Here is a 16,273-nt window from a genome sequence, read left to right on the forward strand (position 1 = left end):
AAAAAACAACTGGGAGATAGGGGAAAAAAAATGGGTGGGTTTCATAGGAGACTCAGAAAACACCTCCTTGGAGTCAATGAATCAAAGCTGGTTGTGATAAGAAATTGTCTTTTCATATTCTTTGAGGGGTGTATGTTGGACCAGCTGGGTTAAATTGCCATTGCAACTTAAAGCAGGACAGTGTTCAACGAGGACAGTCTGTCTTTTGTGTGGTTACTTCTTTAGTTATAGGTACAGCTTTCAGGACAATATTTGGCATTCAATGTAGAGCACCATGAAACAAATGCATCACATGAGCTCTTGGAGCAATTTTTCTCTCTCTTATGTAGCATTTACCATATGTTTAGCTTGTTGGCAATTTAATCAGTCTGAATAATCTTGTTTTGTGACAAACCTCCTAAATCAAAAAGGAGTGATGCAGTTTGTATGGGTGAAATGTGCTCCACAGAGATATTTCAAGTTGAAGAATAAAAATGAGAATTAGACAATGCAGAATTCATTGAAAGCCAGTTTTCCAGCTGCTCTGATTTCCCACAATTTAATTAGTGTGCAGTCAAAAACAACTCGGAGGCTTCCAGCAAGATGATAGGACGATGGGTGAGGCTAAACAGAGGGTCTAAAATGTGCTGAATGCATTGCAGCCCCATACTGTATAAACATCTCCTAGGACCAAATACAGGCAGCATAATATCCTAGTAAATTGGACCATTAAATAAATCTGCAAAGTCATAAAGCTGTAGCATTACCCTGAAATTAAAGCATTGTCACCTTTGAAATATGGAACAATTTAACAAGCATTTAGGAAATCTTTTCAAGGCTGCATTTAACTATTCCAGCTTATACAGCAGAAGTTGTGGCTGCACTCTCCTACTGGGTTTTGAACGACTTTTAGCTTGTGTGTGGTTTGAATTTTTACCAAGCTGAGAAAGTAATAAAATAATAAAGTGGAATAATAGAAGGTAGAACTAAACAGTGACCTTTGCTTGGAGAACAGTTTTTTTACTCTCTTTGCAAAATCACAAGTGCAGGGAGAGATCATTAAATTGAGTAAACAGGGAAAAAACCCATATAGTACAGATAGATGTAAAAAAAAAATTTTGCTTTATTGTTGAAGTAGAGGAAAATGGAGCCTTAACTGCCAAGTTTAACACTTTCCAGTTATGAAAATGGCTAGAGGAGCTAGTGGAATTCAACTTGGTTTTCATCTATAATTACAATGTCATTGTCTAAGAATATAAAGAAAAAAAAAAGTTTGTTGTTAGGATTTTGGGAGGGGTTTTTTGTGGGTTTTTGTTTTGTTTGTTTTTTACAATCTTTGTATTGTAAAACAGGAGCAGTATTTGGAGCCCCATTTTCAAAAGCCATGCCATGGCTTTAAAAAGCATACAATTCAAAAGGTAAAATGCATGCAGAGTTATGTCTGCAAAGGCGTCTGCAAAGGCATATGCAAGTCATGGAGCTAAGCTGCAGAGAACTGTTGCGCTGCTCTCTAGCTGTGGTGATCTGTGTGCGTGACCACATTGCAGCTACATTTCTGACGTAGTTCCTGAAGACAGTTTCTTATTTCTAAAAGATCCCATCGAGAAAAGCAGTTCTTGAATGTCAAAGTTTAGATCTCAGAGGAACAGCTGAATGCAGCTGTAATGATAACAAGACCACTGAAAATTAATGAACAATCGCAGAGGAAAATAAGAGAACCACCTGTTGCAATGCCTGTCCAACACACTTGTTAATGAGTCTTTGCTGCTGACAGTATGTTTGCTGATGTCTTGTCAGATTTCCTTTCAAATATGTAATTTAATTACATTTCTAGCATTTCTTGGGAAGACTTTTGTGCTGTGTTACTTTTAATAAGTTTTTTCCTAGTAATCCTTCATTGCTCGTACATTACTAGATTTTGATGGGTTTGGCTTTTCAGGTACCAACACAGCACCTTTCCTGGTGTACAAGTACACCGCCTGGAAAGCAGAGTAGTGTTCACCACCCTGAAACTCTAATGTTAGGCAGCTGTACTTGCTGAGCTGGGCTCTATTGTGAGCACTGATTTTATTGCAATTTCTCAAAATTATGTCAGTAGCTCTGCGTGTGGAGGAGCATATGACTGCCTATCTGGAATTTCAGCAATGGGATTGTTTCATCTTATATAGGATCAGCAACTTGATGTTTGTCTTTTTATTAGATTTTTCAGTGAAGGCAAGGGTTAAAATTCTGTCAGCTTCAATTAGAGGAAAGTTAGCTCACTCTCAACTACTTATGAAAAATCCACTCTGTTCTTGTCAAGCCTTGAGAGAACAAAAGAAAAAACAAGAGATTCAGCTGATAAGAATCACTACTTTAAGATATACAAGATGTGTGTTATTAAGTCATTGGATTATATTTTGTTGGAAGCGATATATGTGCAGGTCTGTGCAGGGTATTGTGCTACAGTGTTGACAGTGATTACAACCACTGGGGCAAGTTTTACAAGCAATAAATATGTAATACTTCTTGTGATTTTAATCTAACTTTTGTGTATTACACATTGCAGTAGTGTTTCTTTCAGCTCCAGCTCAAAGGATCCACAAACAGCATCCTCAACTCAGTAAGAATCACAGAATTACAGATCTATGAGAAAATTCTTTCTGTCTACCATCACAGAAATATGATAAGTGTTGTGAATGAATGTATGGTTGCTAAGTGTAAACTGTCCTTATAGTTAATGGGAGAGTAATTTCTCCCTAACGTTCAGCCAAGTCTTGAACAGACCTCTTTAAATAGTCTCCAGATGGTTGTTGTTACTAGCTCATCTTCTAAATGCTTCCATAATGACAATCCATTAAATCATCTGAATGTCTTTGCACAGATAGTCTATCTATGTTTTTTATACACCTAATATGAGTTCTGTTGAAGTAAACAATGGGATATTTGTAGCCCAACAAAACATACTTAAATGCAATGCATTGCAGTGGCCACAAAGCTACAGGGCTTGTCTTGGGGAGTAACTGGAAAGCTCATGCTCTGCAAGAGCTCAGACCAGGTAAAATGGTCAAACCATCTGAATACTTGAATGCATGGTTTTTAAGATAGGCTTAAAAAAGGATCCAGTTCAGTGTTATCCAGAGTCTCCCTGTGGAAACATGAATAACCAAATATAAATCTGTTGTCTAGATTTTGCCTCTTTAAGTGTCAATAGCTTTCTGCAAGCGAGATTGAAATCTTTCACTCATCAAATGATAAAAATTTACTTCCTGAATTTTTTACCCTTTCAGGATCTTGTATCCTCCCTAGGCAAGCAGTGTCTTTTATTAAAAGGGAATTTACTGGATGTGACTCATAATAACATCGTGAAGCACAGGCCTGTTAATCCTTATTAGGGAGTTTGCCTTTTACTCTGGGTCTGATTGGCAAATTGGCTGTTCAGGCTGCTCTTGTTGCTGTCTCACCAGAACCACCTGGGAAACAGCCTTCCTTTCAAGTTAATGCTTCTAATTGCGATGTTCTTCTCATCGTGCCAACCCCAATAGGCTGGGTTGTTATGGTGCAGGTGGTGCATAAGCCTAGATTCTGCTTTCTGTTACCTACGAAGTCCCTTGCTCTGCCAGTAAATCCAATGAAGATGAGAAAGGGCTCCCCAACAGGGAAAAGCATCAACATTTACAGTTAGCTACAAATGCTGAGTCATGTGTTGTTCTGTACCATCACGCAAGCAGGGCATCACTCAACTTACATGTAGAAAAATCTAAGAACCGAGTAAAATGTATGGTCTGACTTCCAACTGGTCAGTAAGAACATGCTGTCAGTTTTAGATTTCTGGGTAGAGTTTGTGGTTCTGTTTGTGGTGAGTCTGTGCAAGCTCATCAGCCACAGTACTCTCCTACCATTTGTTGTTGTAACAGCTTGGGGTGTGCTCTGGTACAGGTGTGTTTGCAACAGATCAATGCTACCCCATGAGCCATATTATTATGTCTTTTCTCTCAGGGACAAAGCCAGTTGAAAGGTATCTAATTTTTTTCAGGTATCTGGCAATAGAAGATGCTGAAGATCTCCCATTGTTCCTGGGAAGATTGTAGTTTCTCTCAGGATCTGCAGGATCTGTATTGTTTGCTTGAGCTGGTTCAGGGAGAAACATGTCTGTAGGCTACACTGACCTGTAATAGGTCTTCGTCACAAAATGCTGCAGAGCCCAGGGTCCTGCTGATACTCTTGCCAATGCAGTAAAGCATTAGATTTCAGTTGGGCTTTTAATCCCTGCTTGTTGCAACTTCTTTGTGCTGTTAATTTCCCTTTCTATCCTCTTTCATTTAACAGAAGATAAGATCTGGACTGCAGTGCAGCACAACAACACAGGGCTGACCAGAGTCCAAGGAGCTGATCCAGAGAAGCCGTACACCATGTCCTTTGACTACAACAGCAGTGCTGAGCAACTTGAAGCCATGACAAACAGCGCAGAGTACTGTGAACAGGAGGCAGCCTACCACTGCAGAAAGTCACGTCTCCTGAATACCCCAAGTAAGTGCTTTGATCCCAAATATTTCCTGAGCATTGTGACTAAAGAGAAAAAAAAAAATAGTTACAATACAGAATAGAGTGAAAAGCCTTTTACCTTCTTGGATATCACTGTGCGGTGTTTGTCCTCTGCAAGAGCTTCTACAGTGGAAAGTCCTACTTAGAAACCAGAAAAGTTGTATTTAGCTGTATATCAAAGGTAGAAAGTATCCAGATTTCTCCAGACTCTTATGATGTTTTTTTGAGAAGGGTTTATCCTCTTCTGAGTCCCACATCACTGAGTATGATGTTTAAGGTGCACAGTTTCCAGGTCAAAACTAATTTTCCCTTTGTGATAGAAGGAGGAAGTTTTGTCCTGACTTAATGTAGAAGCAACATGAAGGTAGAGGGTCTGAATGTTTTGTGTGTCTCTGTGGTACCAAATTTCCAGTGACCACTCAGGATGGCTGCCTTCCACTCTACTCTCTGTTGGGGTTGGGATTGGGATTTTACATTTGCTTATGCAGAGAGATAAATGAAATTAAGGGTTGATTTGTAAATGTCTTCAAAGTCTCATCTGGTTACTTGTAATGTCTGTATGGTCCTGGTGATTCTTCGATTATTAGCAACTCTTAAATTTGTTAGTAGGTTAGGAGAAATCCCATGGAAAGCCTTAAGGGGAGCTACAGTGGAAGCTCCTAATGTGTTAAAAATAAACCACCTAGTGAGTTGTATCAAAAACCTGCCTCATTCCAGCAAAGTTACTATAACACTGAATGTTTATGGATACAGTCAGTTGATTTAAAACCTGTGAATTATGTCCTTTATCATCAGAATTTGCCAGCCAAGTACTGCTTGTATTGCTAATTATTTTTAAAAGAATGAATGTTAATATTGGCATCCAGGGTAGAGCACAAAGGGAAAACAAAATACAGGCATAACTGCTCATAAAGAGGGAGCTAGTGTCTTAAAATGCTTTCAGTTTTTCTGGCTTGTGTATCTCACACCGCACTTCACATGTTTTGAAGATATAATCACTCAGTGATTATTTCCAAAATATTTCTGTAAGGATGAAGGCCACAATGTTACAGCAGTTCTTCATGTGTTTACCTTTGCACGTCTGTGAGGTACTTGGCCATGCATACGCAGAAAGTTAACAAGATGAGTGCATTTTGAGATACCTCTTGCATGTGGTGCCTCTATAAAGCTAGGGGCATTTTTTAAGGATCCAAACACATTTAACCTTTTTTGTTAAAAGAAGAAAAAAGTAGGGGTAAACTTGTGTAAAGTGACAGTACATAAACTATCCTGCTTCAGGGCTGAAGCTGTCTGCCAACTGGCAGACTGGATAAAATGATTCCTTATGGGCAACTCCTTCTCCACTTGTCCAGGACCAAAGTTGTGACTCTGACTCCTCAAGGGAGAGGACATGGGCATGGTGTCTAGCAGCCCAGCTGGCATTCTTGCAGCTGCTGCAGTGCCACTGTGCTTCTGACATTTGACCACACAAGTATTGCATGGCTCATAACTCTTTAGTACAGCTCCAGCTGATACATTGGAAAAAAAGGAATCCAGTCCAATGCTATGCATGGGGTAGACACCATCATTTTTTCATCTTTTTTACTTCCTTTTGTATGCTTTTTAATTGCACTTTCAATTTTTCATCCTGAACTTTCTCAATAGCCTAAGGCTGTGAGTTTGACCAGATGTGGAACACTTTCGAAAATAAACCATTTGAGTTCTTGAAATTACAAGATATATGTTATAATTTGTTCTTAGCTGAGTATTAAGTGTTTTTAAATGATAGGAAGGCATTATTTCCCCAAAGTCTTAAATAGCCCTATTAATTGAGATGAATTTTGAGGTGAACTGCTACTATATTATGGAAGAGCCTAGAGACCCAGTGGTGCTCAATGCTATAGGTGTCATGAATTCTAAGTCTTACAGAATTTCCATTCATAAACTGGAAGATGAGCTACAAGAGCAAATATCCCTAGGGCATTTTGCTGGACTTGCTGCAGAAGGTTCTGACTTGTGTTGTTGATGCTCCGAAGTGGTTGGAGGGCATTTGATTTGGGTCCAGAGCAACAACAAAAATCAAAACTCTTGGGTTTTTTTTCTTAATTCAGCCTAGGCTTTTGGATGCCTGAAGCACTGTGTTCACTGTGTGTTGCAGGGCTATCATCATGTGTAATTATGGTTAATGAACCACACTTCAGATCTTCCTTCAGAAGTCAGTATACAATGCACATGTATTAATGCCAGCTGCATTTGTAGGCCAGCAGGAAACATTATGTGACCTAATCCAGCCTGCTGAATATCACCACTCATTAATACCTCTGGACTGAACCCAGCAGTGAATGCTTGGTGGAAAAGCATCTCTCAGAAGTATATCTGATCTTAACAGAGCTATAAAAGCTCCCCTTCCTGCAATGAATCCAATCAGCTTCTGAGCTTCCTCTTGTTTTGGGCTTGATTCTTTGTTTCTTTTGGGTTTTTTTTTTTCCCCAAGGATATGGAACTCATTATTAGGATATTTCAGCTGGTAGCACCAAAACCACAAATTCTTGTCTTCAGGATCTAAACACTGTCATGTTTCATAGAGAAGCAATAAAAATATACATTTTGCATTTGTAATGTTACTCTCCAGGAAATTTGCATCTTGTTACATTGCAGTTTTTGCTTTCACAGCTTTGACCTGGGGACAAAAAAAAAATAAATCATTTGCCTGAGCAAAAGGACAAGCATGGGACTTTGGGCTGCCTCAGAGAGAAACGAAGGGAGGGTCCTGGCTTGCCTAAAATCATTCCAATTTATATCAGGTTATATTAGTCTTTCCTGTCTTGCTACTACCTCTTGCCCTGAAGACACAGGCATATCCCCAGCGAGTGTGACTCAGGACAGTCTCCCCATTGAGTTACTTGGATTTACATCTACAATGTGTCAGACATGCAATCTGGCAGTTGGCAAAGTAGTTTACTCATCTCCACTTCCTGCTGTCTGGAACAGCCTTATCAGTTCTCACTGTCATACTACGGCTTAGCTGCAAGCATGTCTTTGAAAACTAAAATTAAATTGCTTTGAACTGCATTTTTGTACATCTCTGCCATCAGATAGATTTTCAGGATGTTTGTGAGCATCAGAATAGATGTCGGTTCATCAAAGGCGTAGCTGGCTTTCTCATGATGCTGGCAAATGGAACTTATAATTTATGACTGGTAATTGGAAGTCTCTTGTGACTTCTCCATGTTTGCTGGAGAGACATTCACATAACTGGATCAAATCTGGCAGTTGGCATTAATTAGGAAAGTCTCCACGCTCTTAGCAAAAGATTACAGACTTTACCACTGCCTCATCTTTAGATGCAGAAACCAAGACAAGCTACCTCTAAATGTGCTGTCTTAATTCTGGAAATCTGAAAAGAAATTTTGGCCCTGGGGCTGTGCTTTCCTTTCTTTGTGGAGCATCTCAGTTAATGCCTAGGAAGAGGCTATGTGTACACATGTATGTTTAATTACGCTGTTAACAACCAAGATGTTTGAAGGTACAAAACCACTTTATTAGCTGAAAAAACCCTCAGCTATGACCGAATTTGCTCATTTTTCTAGAAGCAGTGGGTGTACTCAAAGGCTTAACATTTGGAAAGATGCCTTACATCCACCATATCAAGGACTTAGCACAGTGACGGCTTTATCAGTGGCAGGCTAGCTTGCTTTACAATACTTGGCTGACAGTCTGTCAAGTTCATAGCACATTTGTGTAGGCAGGGACTGAGAAAAGATCAGTTCTGGAGCAAAATCAAAGAAACATAAATGTCTTTAGGTGGTGTTTTTTTCCCCTTCTTCCTTATTTTTCTCTTTCCAGTAGAATTCCCCCATCATGTCACCTCATGCTCTGATTTCAAACATCCATCCTAAACCATGCACCTCTTCCCTGGATTTCTGTCTGTCTCCTTAAGATCTGTCAAGTCATAGCAGGGGGGATGGAACCTGATGATCTTTTAAGGTCCTTTCCAACCTTAACCATTCTATGATTCTGTGAAGTCCCAGTATTATATGACTTGCACCCAGGTTTTCACCTCCTCTTCCCCCCTCTGCCTCCTAGCTAGGCCTGTATCTCAGTGCCGAGCTGTACCACGTGCTGTCTCCAGGACTGTGACCCCTTATGTCCCTCACATGCGGACTACTGTATTTGCATTTTGTACCTCTATTATTGCAGGGAAGGATGTAGTGCTGCCTCACACCAGGGAGCATGTCTTAATTTCTGAGTTTATACTTACTTCTGCTGCTGAGACAGTTCAGTGGTGTTTTATCTATGCCCTGTATGTTGCTCGAGCTCTTCGTCTGTGCAGGCTCCCTCTTTAGTTCCAGATGAGATCTCCAGTGATGTCAGAGCATAAGGTGCTAAGAAATGTCCTGCAGAGTCCTTCATCCAGTAAAGGCTGCTGGAGAGATGCAGCTTAGGGTGAGTATGCAAGACTGGATAACTTCAGCACATCCCTCAATGCGTTCCCATCACCCACAGTTGCTCTATTAAGGAGACTGGATTTTATGCCATTGCCAATCCCTTTTAGTGTCTGCTATGGATCTGGTGTTCATAAATTTGTCTAATCACTTATTGAACTTTATTATATTGTCTGCCTCTGCAGCCTCCTAGGAAAGCAAGTTCCAGGAGTTCCCTACTTGCTGTGTACAGAACTACTATTTTTAAATGTGTTTTAAGCTAATGTAGTACTTTGTGAACTGAGTCGTGGTATTGCAGGATGTGGTTAATCACAGTTCTGCACTCATCCAGTGCTTTTATACTTCTAATTGCCCTTCTTAGACCTTCACTAGCTCTAGTATGTTTTTCACCAGAGTGACTCTCAGATCTCAGGACTTTTCAGAATAGTATAAAACTTAATGGATAAAGGAGTGTGAAACTTGGATTCTGATGAAGACTTTTACATAGATGTACCAGGTAGTGATGTAAAAAGACCTGTAACAAGCAGTCATTTACCATTGGGGTTTTGCTCACTATTATTTTATGCCTTTCAAATATAATTTCCATTTTATCATTCCAGGTACTTTAAATTGTTATTATATTGCCAGGAGGCTATTTGTCATTGCATAAAATATCTTTAAATTGTTATTGCATTACCAGGAGACTATTCGTCATTGCACAAAATAACTCAGAACAGGGCATTCTGCCATCAAAAAGTTGTCGATAGTGAAGGGAGTGGTGGATAGGTGGCCAATGTAGACTGTATGTTGTAATTATTCATGGATAATTGGGACCTCTTTCTTGAGAAGGACTGACTTGCCATCTGTGTTTCCACCACCATACCTTGTCTCTCCCTTCCAAAGTGTCAGTGCTGACAGCTTTTCACAAGCACAATTTTAGATAACTTGTGCTATATTTAGAGATTTTTTAACAGAGTTCACCATACTAATGCAATGTGCCCCCTTATTTGTTCAGAAAGATTTAGAGACCATTTTTGAAGATGCTGTATTGTTAGTCCTGAGCAGCTGATTAAAATACAGATGGTCTAAGCAGTATAAAACAATTGCTGCATGGGGGAGGTAACTTGGCATCTAGCATACATACACCTGTGAGTAACGGCAATATCATGATCCCAGTTTCTGACCCTTTACTTTCCTCGCTAGATATGATCCTTCCTGGCTGGCAGTGAGCCAAAGTGTGCTGTAGCTGCCAAAGAAGGAATGGCAGCTGTTTGCATTGCTTCTCCTCTGGTCCTGTTGTGCTTCTCTGAGATTGCAATGCAGCCGAAAGGCTAAGTAATGGGAAAGACACGTGAAGACATCTTTGTTCCTTCATACACTGAGTGGCTTCTAACCCAGTGGGAGGAAAGCATGCTCCCTCCTTGAACCCCACTTAATGCTACCTGGCATACTTCTGGAGTGACACCAGAAGTGCACGAGTCTCCTGGGACTACTTCAGTGAACACTGGAGCACCATTTTCTGTGTTTGCTTTAGGCACAATATGCCAAGTGAATTTAAAAACACTTCTCAAAAGTGGGGACTCAGAGTGGTGAGAAAGGAGCTTGTATGGGTAACTCCTGTTTGCTTCTGTGGAATAAGTCCTTCATTGTTCTGCTGTGACTGGATATTTCTGTTGTGGTTTTTTTCCTCCCTTGATTGATTTTTTGTTGTTTTGTTTTTAAGGAGCAATTCTGGAATTAGACTTCTATGATTTTTTTTTTTTTTTTAATATAACCTTAATAGTTCAGTAATGAAGAAACCTTGAGTCCAGGGAATTCTGCAGTCCAAATAAGTGTTTGGAAATGGGTAATTTTATGACACACGTTTGCCAGAAACAAACATGTCCTAATAATACCTCTGACTTGAGACCTAGTTGTATAAGCTATTCATAAACGTAGTTTGAAGATGGAAAGAATTGCACAATTTTTTTTAGGCTAACTCAGCCAACACTCCCATAATCATGAGCAGTGATAGTCTTTTTCAATTTGCAGGACTCAGCACATTGTTAACAATAAATAAATAATGGCGATTAGAAACAAACAGCTAATCCATGTCTTGTTATATTAATGGGTCATTAGCTATGATAGCAACCTGTCCACCATTCAAGAAAGCAAGCAGTAGTGCTGCCTGAGCAGAAAAGTGTGCCTTTGCCTTCATTAGAGCCACAGCAGGAAGTGTGGCCTCATCACACTTCGATTTGTCTGCTTCATTCAGCTGTCCTACTTTGAGCATCTCAGGCTCCATTAGACTCAAACTATTTCACCGACACTAAACTAATTTATCTGTCAAATTTGGGCTGATGCAGAAAGTGATGTGTTCTGATTCTGGAGAACAGAAGATGTGTATCAAAGTGGTGGAAGAGCTGACCTCTTCTGCAAAGATGCCACATGAGTGAAAAAATAGTAATTTGCATTTCTATTCACATTGTCTTTGAGGACAGCAAAGCATTTGGGTGTGTAGTCTCTGTCTTACTGTGTTTCATTTGACTCTTGGTTTATAACTGAGGAAAAAAGGATGTGCAAAGCAAGGCACTTTCTGAAAATCAGATGGGATGGAGCAAGTGAATGCTTTCATTTTTCTTTAATCTGTCGTGACCTATCCAGGAAAACGGAGGTGTTAAGAGGCTATAAACAAAATGTGGAATAGCATAATTTAATTATATTATGTATATAAGAGAAAAGAAAATGTATGGCAAAGCAGTCAAGTTTTACTCTGTATAGATTAGGTTAAACTCAGACTCGCTGCTCGTAAATCTTAAGTCCAGGAATTTTACCTCCATTACAGTGGGAAGAGACAGCCTACGGGAAATGTATTTTCTGTGTTTGAAAGTGTGGAGGCAGAGACAAGGGGAAAGAAACAGTCAGCTGATTACTTTGTGCTTGGTGTGAAACAGCAACAGAACAAGAGCCTTCCCTAAAAGTATTTAGTTCAATGTTTTGCTTATGTGAAGGGGAGCATAAAAGTAGCTCTTCTAAGTCTCTGCTACTCTCTTCTGTAAAAACAAAAATAACAACAAAAAACAAATATAGAGGATAAGCAAGCATGCTTTGAAAAAAACATCTACATACCTTGAGGGAAAAAAAAGTTTTGTTGTTCTTTTCCTCCCAAGAAGCATCTGAAAACAATTGAGAATTATTTACATCCCCACCAACAAAGATTGATTTGTGGAGGATCAGATCTGACTGAGATTTGACAAGTAGCTAGAAAGATGTGGTGACCTGAAAGAAAACAACCCTTTTCAAACTTTCTTTAAGGAAGCCTTTTTATATCTACTAGGCCAGAAAGATTGAGAACAAATAGGAAAAATCTTTTGAGCCTGAATTTGTTCCAAGCCCCTTTGATAGAAGGAAGGCTCAGACTTTAATGGGGAATGTTTTAGCCAAGAGGTGTGTTCCTGTCTGAGCTGTCCAGGACTCAAAGCAACATCAAGAGCCTTCTTCCTTTACTCTCAAGAGCAGAATTTGAAAGTCCCAGATTACTTTTTAATGATTATTATTTTTTATTTTTAGCATTAACATTTAGAAAGGTTAACCAATTAATCTATGCAGTCCTTCTCTGAAGGTAGTTTTCTTACCTTGTTTAGCAGAGAAGAAAATTGAGACATCAGGCTGCTACTGATGACAATTTCACCTGAAACTTGTATGGGCCACTAGATGTATGTGAAAGTACCACCCTAAAAACCAATGGCCAAGTTATGCAGCCACAAAAAAGAATGATCAGAAGAGTGTTAGCTCAGAGCTCATTAGATAGCTGTCTTTCTTGTTCATAGATGATTTGAGAAAAGATAAGCTTACCAGAGAATGAATGCAGTGCATTCAGAAAATGTTAGCTTACCCATGATGGCTTAAATCAAGGTATTGGTCTGAACACAGCCAGATGCAGCATGCAGGGATTCATAATGTGATCTTCAGAGTCTGGCTCTGGCAATGGTGATTCAGTGCTTGAATTCATCCCACTGTTGATAGATGGCTGTTCTTACCCACTACACAGAGACCATTACAACTGTTCTACTTGTTGTGTGGTCATACCTACTATTGTAGTATAAGGTGTAGACATACAATAAGGATGTTGTCCTTTGTAAGGGTCGAGAAGGGACTTTGTGTAATGAAGAAACAGTGCCCAGGTTCTTCCAGGCAGAGAAATATGCAACTGCAGGTGATAATTCTAGTGTACTGTAGTTATCTTTCCAAACAGGTACTAATCAAACTGGTCAAACATTGTCTCTTCTCATCCTTTTGCCTAATGAACAGCATCTCTCCCAGCCGTACAGTTTGTTGTTTTATCAGTGCTACTGATTTTTTGGCAGTTTAGGACATTGTTCCTATGTTTATTTTTGCTAATATGGTAGTTCAGTAAATGGTGGAGTAATAAATGATGCTTTTTTCCCTATGGTTTGTGGTTTGGTGTTGAGCTTGTCTGATATCTATTGGAGTTTTAAAATACATTGCAACCTTTTCGTAGGTTGGGTACTAGGAAGAAAACTCTGTTGTCTGCTTAGGCAGTACCTGGCACCTGTCGGAACATATTTCTCAGTCAAACGTACTTGAAATTGGCCATTGGGTTAATGAGTTACTTGAACAACAGACACGTGTATGCAAACATTCATGTTCCATGTTCCAATATGTTTGATTTCTCTAGAAAACCAGGTTGAGATTAATATCTAAAGTATGCCAGAGTCAATAGGGTTTAGAGAGTACTACATAGTTTCTGCTGACTCCCAAATGTCCTAGTGCTAGAAGAAAATCTTAATTTGGACTAAAATGAGATGCAGATGCCCTTATTTTCTCACCATGCCATATACACAAATGTCTGTCTACTCCTCAGCATAGGAACAAAAACTTAAAACAAATGTACATCCTAAACTCAACTGAACTTCATCAGTACCTATCAGTCTTTCACAGGTCTTTGGACAGATGCTGCTGTGCTAGATTCAGTGCCTGTCTGATGATTCTTGTCCACCTGTTTCTTTATCCAGAATTCTTAGTTCCATGTTCCCCTTTCCCTATATCTTTGGTTTGCCAAAAAAATTTAAAATAACCTGTCTAATTTACAACATGTAGTGATTCCAATATATTAACATTAATAGTGCATGAAAAGTGCTCCCAGTAGCTTAGTCTGCAATCAGTAGCCATTTTTTATTCTTCTTTTTGTTCAGGCTGCTCATTCAATGCAGTCAAAATGTTGGTAGTGGCACTCATTGGTAGGAAATAAAAGATGGTAACAATTCCTGGCTTTCCTTTTTCTCAGTTTTGTTTTTCTGATCCTGATTCAGGTCTTATGGGTTTGTTTTACTGGTTGAGTCCAAGCCTATAACGGGATGTTTTGAAAAATGAGCAGAGTTCTGAAAAGTGGTTCTGAAGAAAAAGTAGTATCAATTACACAATGTATTTAAGTACTCAATTTAACTTTTTCTTTATCTGCTGATTTGAATGGTCACTACAGTCCATTATATTATCTATTGATATTGATAAGAGTGCTCTCTTTGGGGGAAAGTATAGTAGGTAGGTTAGGAAGAAGAGTCAAAGTTGACTGTAATTATTGGGATAGATGGATGGAGTGGTCAGTAGTCAGGAGTGGTGCAAGACAAGTTGGTGTTGGTTACTCTTTTCCCCACTGAGCTAAAGGCTTTCTATGCATTAGCATTTGTTCACCTCCCACTGTAGCTGTGATTTCAAGCTCTCAGATTTTATCCAGATGAAACTATTTTGGTGTTGGCTGAAGTTTATAGGCTGTTACTCGGAGACAGATCTTAATGACTGAATACTAACATAAAAGCAGAGAGTGGGATTCTAGGACAAGTCATCTCCTGAAGTAGACTTTGTTTCAGCTCCCTTTGGCTTTCTCTTGCTATGAAAAGCCAGTTTGGTCCATTTGTTTTGCTATTTTAATATCTACCAATTAACTGGGGAAGGTCCTCCTGGCAATGAGCATTTTTCAGGTTCTGTTTGGGTGTCCTATTTCCCAGAGTCTCTTGGTTAAAAGCAGTGCAAGCTTTCTAGGTCACTTCCGTCCCAGTGCACATTTATGTTCTGGATTCAGACAAAGATTGTGTTGCATTTACTGCCTCTGTGAGACATGCTAGGTCCACCAGTCAATCTGCAGAACATTAGAAGCACCTACTTAATAGAGGCAGAATTTTATTGAGTGAATAATTACATCCTATTACTGCTGAAGTAATCACCTTAGATACAACCGATGCCTCCAGAGGGAGGTATGTTCTTTCCAAAATGCCACCCTGGGCAATTCATTTTACTTCTGTACAAAGCTCCTGAATCTGTCTGACCATATTGTACTACAGGTTGTCGTGTTTTCAGAGGATGAAATTTATGTTCCATGAAATATGCCATTGCCAAAATTAATAGGTAAATGAACAAAGTGAAACAGACCATTAGAACCACTGTAATTTTGTAGTTGCTGGGTTGTGTCACAAAAGCAGAAACTAATGGGTAAACAATCATACTGACAGGAGCTATCAAAGTGTAATACACAACTGTGGTTACACAATGGAAGGCAGTCGACCATTATGAAATATGATTTAGCAGACAGGCTAGTTTCAGATAATCTTACTTAGATCAATACTTTCCTTGGCTAGTTTGTTTTGCCTAATGGAAAATGATAAATGGCTCCATTTCTTTCCTATCTTACTGGAATTTTGTTTCAATTTCACTTTGATAGTTTTCGTAGTTCTTTTTTGATATTATTCTGGACCACAATACTGAGATTTTTGTGTTTGCAGAAATGTTCCTGAGGCAGGAACAGATTGTTCTTGAATATTCATGCAAATAGGAATTCAGCTAAAGGTTTTCAGAGTAAATGTTCACTCTTAACACCTTGAAGTCTTTTTGATGCCCTAATCTTTATTTCTGCTCTAAAACAATGCTTCATAATTTTAAGTGAGCACTCAAACAATATCTAATCAAGATAAACAACTGATAGGCTGAGCTGTGTTTGTATAACATTACAAAAATCTTTAAATAGCTAACACAGACATAACATTGTATTAATGGACAGCTTGAGAGAAGCTACAGTACCGAATGATTCAACTAAAAAAATACACAAGTCAAAGACATGCAGGTTCAGATCCATTGGATTCAGTGTATTTATGCTGATTTAGGCAAGGAAGCTGGTGGATTAACTCCTTAGTTATTACATCTTTAATAAATTCCTCTTTAGTGTAAAAAGAACTACAAAACACAGAAACATTCTAAAAAGTCGGGGATGTAGAGAAGCCAACAAGTTAATCCATAGCTTTTTAATGCAGTATTTGCAGAGTCTAAATGTTTCAGCACTGACCGATAGAAAAAGCCAATCCTGTGTTCCTATAATA

At 39.0% G+C, this 16,273-nt stretch overlaps 1 protein-coding gene across 1 annotated transcript in view; it reads left to right on the forward strand.

Moving 5' to 3' along the window:
* CNTNAP5 (contactin associated protein family member 5) overlaps window positions 1-16,273 on the forward strand; it is a 265,506-nt gene that overhangs the window by 180,814 nt on the left and 68,419 nt on the right. Inside the window, exon 13 of the mRNA XM_051623680.1 lies at window positions 4,288-4,488. Within this exon, the coding sequence (XP_051479640.1) occupies window positions 4,288-4,488 (201 nt within the window). The remainder of the gene's footprint in view (window positions 1-4,287; window positions 4,489-16,273) is intronic.

This window comes from Apus apus, chromosome 6 (assembly GCF_020740795.1).
Source record: "Apus apus isolate bApuApu2 chromosome 6, bApuApu2.pri.cur, whole genome shotgun sequence".
NCBI lineage: Eukaryota > Metazoa > Chordata > Aves > Apodiformes > Apodidae > Apus > Apus apus.